This window comes from Pocillopora verrucosa, chromosome 9 (genome assembly GCF_036669915.1).
Source record: "Pocillopora verrucosa isolate sample1 chromosome 9, ASM3666991v2, whole genome shotgun sequence".
NCBI classification, from domain to species: domain Eukaryota; kingdom Metazoa; phylum Cnidaria; class Anthozoa; order Scleractinia; family Pocilloporidae; genus Pocillopora; species Pocillopora verrucosa.
The window spans coordinates 1,498,778-1,508,234 of NC_089320.1; the positions used below are offsets into that span (position 1 = coordinate 1,498,778).

Consider the following 9,457-nt stretch of genomic DNA (forward strand, 5'->3'; position numbering starts at 1 on the left):
AGCACTTGATATTTTAGTTTCTGATCTAACAATGAGTACCTGTCAAAACGAAATTGAATTTGATCTTCCTGTTGAAATGATATAAATACGGATGCGCGGAGAAATCTTTGCAGTACTTGAATATCGCAGACGATCGAAACAATTGACTGCCACTCTGCGGAGTTAAAACAAAGTTGTGCTCTATGGGAAATGGTAGGATTAAAACCTTTTTTCTTTTATTTTCCTAGGATGCACAATTTATATGAGTATGGAATTAAGAACTTGATATCAAGCTATTTCGACCGTGGAAAACAAATCTAGAACTGTTTTATGAGTGCATGTATTATTTTCCCACGTATTTGATCATAAGTCGATGAAAACTGAAGGAAAAAAGGAGAATATGATGTGTCAGATAGCAAAAGTTCACTCAGAATAAAAGGAAAGACCGGAAGTACAACTCAGAGGAAATCAAACTTGAACCCACACGGTCCGCCAAAATATTGCCACAACCATCATTTTACTTTGTCCAATAATTCTTGATTGGAGATAGCGATGAAAGATTTTTAAACGCTTAAACTGTCGAAGATGTTTTACTAGAATATGCTATTTTTTTAATGAACCACTCGTGTTGGCGGATTTGAAATATCGAACAAAAGTGACCTCATTATGTGAACATCATCCAAAGTTCAATTAAGCAGGCCTCAGCAAAAGTCGTTACGCCTTCATAACATGTGGATGAATTTAAGGATAAATATGGACAAAAAAGAGAAAAGAAAAGAAAAATCCTATGAAAAAGAGCCCCACATTGAACATTTATAGATTCGTCAAACATTTTGGTTTAACAGAATCAGCAAATACTGAGGTTTGGAAATCACCAGTGTACCAAGTCAGTAGCATATACAGAGCCTCGAAAGACAACAATGCTTCTCTTGTCGTTGTGATCCAGCACAGTTGTCTAGTAGCACTTGGACACGGATGGAAAATTTTTGTCCAATGTCGAACCACATCAAGTCACCAAGAAAGAAAGACAACAAACACGAGCGATTGGAGAGAAGTCACCGATGTTATTCCAGATGCCAAAGTAGAACAGAAGCATAACGACGTTGTTGTGACTCTTCCCCAACTAAACGAGGACATTGAAATTTCAGCTTTTGGAATTCCAGGAACAGTAGACCAGAAACGAATGAAAATGGCAATCTTTGGGAAAAAGCCAACCCAAGGAAGGGACTGGAAATTAAAGGTCTATCTCATAGACGACTCGACCACAGCTTTTGATGTAAGACCGGTTGTTATTGTATTTGGTAAACTTTCTCAGACTCGAGCTTGAGGTCTAAATTTGAGTCTATCTTTTTTCTAAAACAAACGCACTCCCGCATTATTAAAATTATTTTTGGGGATTATTTTCTTCAATTTAGAAACAAAATATTGTAATTTAACCTGATAGTTTTTCCTTTCTATCAAACAGAACGTCTGCGACAAAGAGGAGAGTTTAGGAAACAACTTGTTAACAACCCTCGCTGGTTTATTTGTGTCAAACAGTAACGAAGAAATCAGAATTGAAATCGACCCCATTGAACCTGGATGGAAAGTCAAAGGAAACAAAGTTCAGGTATACACAATGCTCGTTTTACAACACCAATTTGTACCTCGACGACCTAAAGTTGAGCTTTACTCCCGAAACACTTGTTGAAAAACGAGATGATACAAATTCTCTTTTTCCTCGATCTCCACTGAGATTGAACATCGCAGAATACGGAAAGCGTTCACCTATAGCTAAGGCTCTCCCGTGGCACATTTTGTCCTGACGTTGACTTTTTTTTATCTTGTTTGAATTACAGACGATTACAGCAAAAAATGCCTGGCACTCGCTTGAAAATTCTAAAGGTTTTCCTCATTGCCAAATCATCATCGAACACGTCAACAAATCGAAGCAAGCATTCTTTTGTGGAATAACAGCATCGCATGGAAGAGATCAGGCTAACACAGAACTAGTGGCATATTTTGAACATGTAGGTCTATGATATAGGAATTTGCATGCATTTTTGACGATGCAGGCTAAGGTTGTTGAAGAGAGAGCGAGGCAAAGGCACGATAAGTGTTCGAAGCTCGAGCCCTCCGAGATTAGAATAAATAAAGGTTTTCTTTTAGTCTTTTTCTTGTCACTTCGTACGAATACAAATTACACAAATCCATACCACTCCATAAAATGTTTAGCTGCAAGAATGTGAAAAAAACCCAAAGGCTTCAATGAAATGCGTTTAAAAAGGAACATTTTACCAGGTACATAACTTAGCAACTTCGAAAAGATTTTGCTATGAAAGAGGAAAGATACCGTTCTAGGCTAAGATGGCTTAGATAGCACATATGTAAAATGGAGATTTTCAAGAAACTTGAAAGCATTTATTAAAGTAAGCTTGTTATTTATCATATTTCTATCGTACAGGAGAGAAAAAGAGGAGAACTCAACCAACCATCTAAAGAGCTTCAGACACTGAACAACACCACCCGATATGCGACAAATGGTACGACGCTTTACTCCTGTTCTTTTCTATTAGGAAAAAAAAACAACAACAACAACGATAACAATAACATCGCCAACAGCACTGAGTACAAGGATATGATTAAAAACTATATCACTCCAAGAAATGTTTGCGAGCCATATCCTGTTAAGGCGAAACCTTCACTGACAATTTGAGTTCTGTCTAATGAACAAAGCATTTGGAAAAGTTATTGAACAGAAGTTGGGTTACATACTTAGTTAGATTACCACTTCTTTACTTATCAAAGCCAGGTACTTAGGACGATTCAAGGCTCAGCTATAGGTTGAATAAAATGTTTACTAGCCGCCAATGTATTCCTATGTATAATCTTGAAAATAATGTGACAGATAAAACGGAAAAAAAAAAGTTGAAAAAAGTCTACCAGTTGCAAGTAGGCTAATATATTGCTAGCGCTAATTATTTTACAACTTGAATTACATTACAGAGATAAACACCTTAATCTTCATGATTGCTCTTCTGACCCTAGGATGCAAACGCACGCGTTTAAAAGGTAAGAGCTTTGTTATTCCGTTCTCTGCTATTCCCCTGACGATAATGGCAGTGCACCTGCTGACTTAAAAACAAATAAAGCAACCAGATATTATTTCCTCATTATACAACTGGCGATGGACGATGTTTCATCCGAAACATGTTTTGTCTTCATTAAAAAATATAGGAAAAATGAACTTCAAAAGCATCGTGTGGTTCATCAAAGCGATAAATATATATATATATGTTTTTTTTTGTTTTGTTTTGTTTTGTTTTGGGTTTTTTTTTGTCTTGTTTTTGTTTTTGTTGTGGGGAAAAAGTTTGGATAAGATTAGACCAATGGCTGAAGAGTGGTTCCCAACCCGTGTTTAGTTAAGTTCTATAAGGTTACCTTTTTGTAAAGTTACCTTAATTTTGCCATCAATTTATTTTTTGTTTACAGGATCAGCCCAATACGCCACTATTTGTAACGAAGAAAAGCGAGCCTTAGTCTGGTCTCATTGAACACATCTTCCAGGATAACTCACTCATAACAGAAAAAATGGCCGATTATCGATTACCATATAAAAATTTGGGAAACAAACACAAAATAAATTTTTTTCACAACTTGCATTAGTAAAAGTAATAGGCGTATGTTGTAGTTTTCGGTTTAAAATAATGTCACTGCTATTTTTTTTTAAATGAGAAATATCATATGAGTAACTTATTACCAATGAGTAGCGCTTGGAATAACTTAAGAAAAAAATATGATAGAATGACGTCATGTTCAGATAACTATTGCCACCTTCTATCGAGTTTTACATAGAAAGAGTAATATTCTCACTAAGCGAGAATGGAATTTTAAACGTAAAACGTGCAGAGGATTACGTGAATAATCAATGCATCCCAATTGATATTTTGATTTATAAGAGTGCATAATACTTTTTTATTTAATTTTGTATTTATGAAAAGTGAAAGCGGTGTTTGGGAAGTTTTCCATAAGTCCAAAATAAATAACAGGTCATTGCCGGTAACAGCGACAGTACACCTTACCATATCATCGTTAGCTTGTACATGAGGCTTTAGCAATCTTCTGTGGATTCATTACCAAAGAAGAAGAATGGCAACATGTGTTGCACTATCGTCTGTTCTGTTACGTGCTTAAAGTTCCGACACACATTTCACCAAATGCTAGGTGACTTACGTACATAAAACGTGGGTCATTTCACCCAGAAAGTTCATTTACTTCTCGAAGCTGAAGACAGTACGAGTTAGAAATTACTTATTCCTGATTCTGTCGAATGAAAGATGTCGTCAAACAATACAAATTACCCTACTGACCTTTGAAAGTAGGGGAATATTGCGTTTAAATAATTATCCGATATCTTTAACCATTTCAAGAGAAATTTACTACCTATTAGGAAGTCCTCAAAACCCAAAAAGTTAGTTTTTCTCTTTTGGCATTGTAAGTTTTTGCGGTTGCTTGATAAAAAATAGAAAATTTTGGCTGAGTCATTTTAAGTCGAAAGAATACTTAACTAAAAGCAAACAGCCTGAAAAAAACCATCAGTCATGGATAGAAAATTGATCAAAAATTTTAATTTTTATGGTTAACTCATCAGAGACCAAATAACATCTAAAGGAAACGCTCTAAGCCAGACTGAAACTTAAGTTGACAGAGCATTAACACTCTCACAAATATTTGGTTCGTGCAAACAGAATTGAAAATATGTCTTATAGTCGTCTCACATAAAAGGAAGGAACTTTGATGAATTAATATATTGAAGAGCAATCTATATCGTTTTCGGATTAATATTAAACGACAGTTAAAATATTTATTTATATTCTAAGATGAAAGAAATAATTATTCCCAGGAATGGGCTCACAATCTTTTGTGTAATGTGCCTTCTTAGATCCCTCCTAGAAAATTTCAGAGTAATTTCAAGTAACTGTTAAAATATTTATTTATATTCCAAGGTATAATAAATAATTATTCCCCGGAATAGGCTCACAATCTAAAGCAAGCTTCAGTTCCACTCATTGGATAGGTCATGGTTGTTAATCCTGTTTTTTAAACTCTTTTAAAGGCTCTATCAGTCTTAGGCGCCCTTACAACCGCCGCTAGTGCCTTCAAAAACCTTTATGACCTTATTCCCCTATGAAAGATTCACCTTTAACCACACACGTGCCGGAAAATTTCCTGATGATGTAAAAATTTCCAAACAAAAGAGTCATCTTCGAGCAAATTTCGACTGAAAAATAAAGTAAACCAGGATTGCTCTGGTTTTGTGGCACTTTGCCTTGCAAACTCCTGCCACTATCTCAAGCCATAAGGGGCAAAACTAAACTGGCCGTTTACGACTTGGTTACCCCTTTTCACGCACGTTTAGTGGTTTGCTTGATTTAACTTTGAGTTCTTATTGGCTCTTGAAGGTGCTTTTTTCTTTCTTCTGATTGGCTTTTATGATTACTTTGGTTTGGGCTTTACGACACTCCTCATTCTAAAAGTGGCTTTGGACGAGTAATCCATTATCACTTGAAGAAAAAGCAACGTGCCCAAGTACTCCGTTGTGTTCCATTGCCAGACCATCGACTTCTTGGCCTCAATTTTTCGCAAAAGATTAAACTAGGAAGCTACGCGTTTCTAAATTTTTCATTCTCCTATTTTTTTTCCTTTCTTCTTCTTTTTTAAAGAAAGAGATCATCTATCTACGACGCGACAACGCCATTTATCTACTTTCGATAATGAAACTGCCATCGATCGTAACATTTTCGCCATTCTTATACTATTATCGACGTTTGTCGACGCAAATTTATCCCTGTTCTCCTTGAATTAAACGGCAAGGCTAGTCACTGTGGTAATAATAGACTCTCGATAACTCAAACCCTCTCTAATACGAACCAAAGTCGATTTCTCCCTGATTTCCATCATGCTCTTACTGTAATGTTAATCTCCCGCTAACTGGAAGCAGTTTTCGTTACCCTACAGGTTATTCTCTGTATACATGTTTTTTATATAACCACGTCTGTCAATACGTGACAAATCAAAACAAACGGTGAAATGCAGTCCAGAACTTTTACTGTACTTTATTTATTAATTTTTATTATTATTATCACTTTTTTTTCGAGCATCCATTTTTTTTTTGCATTACAGAAACCGTGAAAGGCGAGTTCAAGGTTCGTTGGTTTAGGGTATATGTAACTTCAGTCCCTATATGTTCAATTCTCGATGTCTCGACCCTTTTATTTCCAGTTTCCCTTGAAGGTCAGATTTAACGATCGGGAGTCGACTTTATATTCAAACGGGTTTGTAAAAGTGTGAGAATTCGTTTGTATGTCTGCTATAAATTTCTCGTATTAATCGTTTCTCTCCTTGACCATAAAACTGTTAAAAAGCTTTAAAAGTTAAAAAGTTTTTTTTTTTTTTTTTTGAGACAGGTAGAGACCTAATGCGGATTTCTTTCATTTCTTGCTTCGGTTTCTACTCTAGTATATAATTATTGGTGGAAAGAAAGATGTGGAAACTAGTTTTCTACTTGCAAGGTATTAAAAAGAGGGTATTAAAAAACCGATAAGCTTTGACGAGAGGCTCGTAACGCTCAGCTTTAGAACGGTGTCCGATTCACTTTATTAACTCAGTTCATACACAAAATCACCTGATTTACTTGCTTAGCCCGCATGGGTCCGTCTGTATATAATGGTAATAGGACTGATTCGAGTCCAATTCAGTCTGTAATCATACAAGTGATGAACAAGATTGGACCACAGCTTAGCTGTAGTCTGATTTGTCAATCGCGAGTATGATTACTGACAGAATTGGACGACACAAAGTACTGTTACCAATTAATCATAACCGTTACAACTTCAAAAAATAAATAAATAAATTTAGGAAAAACATCATTGGGCAGAGACAGTGTCTAAAGTAAAAATTCAATCATTTTAATTGCTGGTATGTCCTAGCAAAGTGTGTCTTGTAATACACTAGTGTTCATGAGGTTAAAAATAGGGATTACTAATCGGCAATCGCAGATAGAGAACAGCCAAGGCAAATAAGCGGTGTGTGTTATTTTTTTAAACAAAAATTTCGAACACAAATGAAAAAAATATAATGATAAGCAAAGAGTAAAAAGTATGCTTTTATCAGGCAGGCGTTGACGATTGGAGAGGACAAAATCTAACGTTTTAGCAAACTCAGGAAGAATTAGCGACTATGGATATTTAACAATTATTTGCCGAAGTGGAGGTAAATAGTGGTGGGTAATTTCCAAGGTGCGAATAACTGTTTTGGTATATACCATACAGGAACCAAAACAATCAGTACATTTCTGTCAAATAACAAAAAATTATTGGAAATTAATGATTGACGCGCGAGATTGTCTCTTTGGCTGCTCGGAGGTGAATAGTACTTGCTAATCTCTTCCGAAACAGCCAATCAGCGCGCTCGAAAAGCACTACCCTCCTGTGTGGTAATTACTAAATGATGAATTAATAAATCTACAGCGCTTTTGCGTAGTCTTATTGACACGATAATCTTCATCACAGAGTTCAAAATGTCGTGGACTCACGAGGCGCAGCAGTCCACGCTGACGCACTCTCAATAAGCTTTCTTTTTTTTTTTGTTTTTTTATTACAGTATCGACGTGAAATAAAAGGATTCTTTAAGTGCATGACCAACTTCGTGACACGGTGACGTGGCAGCGTTGTCTGTGCTCTTATCAACAACGGAAAATAGATCATAACTTTATAAATTTAACCACTCCTTGGCCGGAAGAAGAATACGAATTTGCTGTATTCGGAACTCCAGAGAAAGAAGACAAAAAGCGGGAGAATATTTGGAACTGGGAATATCTGGTGAAAACCAAGCGAAAGGAAAGAACGTTAACGCCCTTTAACTTGACGCCTTAAATCAGCTCAAGCCGTAAACGCGTCGTCACGTGACCCCTAAGAGAGCAACGGGAGGAATTTACATAGCAACCGACCATCGTGAACGCCCTGTTTCACGCAGTTTTTTTTTTTGACGACAATTTGATGGCATTTAAGATGAGAGGAATAAAAATAGAGGTTGTTTCGTTGTTGATTCAACTTACTTGCAATTTGTGTTCATTCAGATCAAAAAGCACTCAAACATAACTTTGAAAATTGATCAGGCAACCTAAATTTGATGTCAAAAGAAATATCATGTCAGAGAGAATTTATTAAGGATATTAATGATGCACTTGTGGACACGACTTCTCTCTGTACAAGTGAGTAAGGCGCTGCTTTTTTTTTTTTTAATTAAATTTTGAAGCAATAAAGTTATCATCTGCGCGTTACCTCAACTCATAGAAATGCTTGTGCAATTTAGAAATAAAGCCAGATTCTATCTACATTTTTTCCCTTCAAGAAAACGTGAGAAGGTTAAGTTACTGAACTGGTTGTGTTGTGTAATTGTCAGAAAAGCTCCAGCAAGAAGGGATTAGGCAATAATTACATTTCACCAGAGATATCAAAACTTATTTGAGTCATACAGGTGGTTCATTAAGCAAGGAGGGCTTTTAGAAATCTGATCTTCATTAGCCAAATTTCTTGCGGTTTTCGTCAAGAAATGAATTGAAACGTTTTGAGGAAATTGAAATATTCCATACTTTTGCATTGATTCTGCAACACATTCCTTTGAAGCTGTTGCTTATGCGACTGCTTCCTTAATGAATACAGAATACAAAGAAAACAAATGAATAAAAAATAAATGAATGACAATACGCTGTATACTTAAGGGCTAATATTTTTCAAGAACTGAAACCAGGCCATATAATAAAGTTGCAGAGTAAATCGGAAGTCACTTATGCTTCATATATTTTTCTTTTGTTCCAGGAAAATGAAGTGCCTTTTGCTGGATAGATTAAAATGTATCGCGTGGTATTGAGCATTATGCTAAGCTCAAGATTTTACACAGCTGATGGCGTATGATGACGTGATATTTAGTATGGATACGCTTTATTTTGTACCAATTCAGGTTGTAAGCCGATTTTCTCCAGCTCAATGGACATTAAATTTAGGAGGGCATAAGCCTCCAAATGGAAGATAAATAAAGAAACTCCTTAGTTTAGTTTAAAAGGTCAGTGTGTCTTGAAGTCCCAGACTAGAAACAATAGACCTAAAAGCACAGATCTATAAAAAAATTGACTTGCTATGCTCTCCGCGTGGTACACGAAAAGTCTCATCTAAGGAGGGAAAACACGAAGAAAATTATACTATAAAAATCCCGTACTTCATCGGGAATTGAGTATGACATCTGAAAAACAAAATAAGCTAGTTAACAAATCAGAAATGAGGATGAAACTTTGAATGATGAAAACCGCCGCTTTTCAAAGAGAGAACTGTCATTTAAATTTGCGTAATTTTCCAAAAATTATAGACCAAACTGTTCCATACGCGCGAGACTTTCCACCCATCAAGTTTTTTTTTTCAAGTGTTACTTTAAAAGCCCTTGC

At 35.8% G+C, this 9,457-nt stretch overlaps 1 protein-coding gene across 1 annotated transcript; it reads left to right on the forward strand.

The window, feature by feature from the left end:
- The first annotated feature begins 37 nt into the window (after positions 1–37).
- LOC131780528 (netrin receptor UNC5D-like) lies at positions 38–3,620 on the forward strand. Its single transcript, XM_066172542.1, has 7 exons — positions 38–192; positions 825–1,255; positions 1,445–1,588; positions 1,818–1,988; positions 2,423–2,501; positions 2,965–3,030; positions 3,451–3,620. The coding sequence occupies exons 1-7, from the start codon at positions 183–185 to the stop codon at positions 3,510–3,512; spliced, it is 963 nt and encodes a 320-aa protein (XP_066028639.1). The 5' UTR covers positions 38–182; the 3' UTR covers positions 3,513–3,620.
- Positions 3,621–9,457: the final 5,837 nt, after the last annotated feature.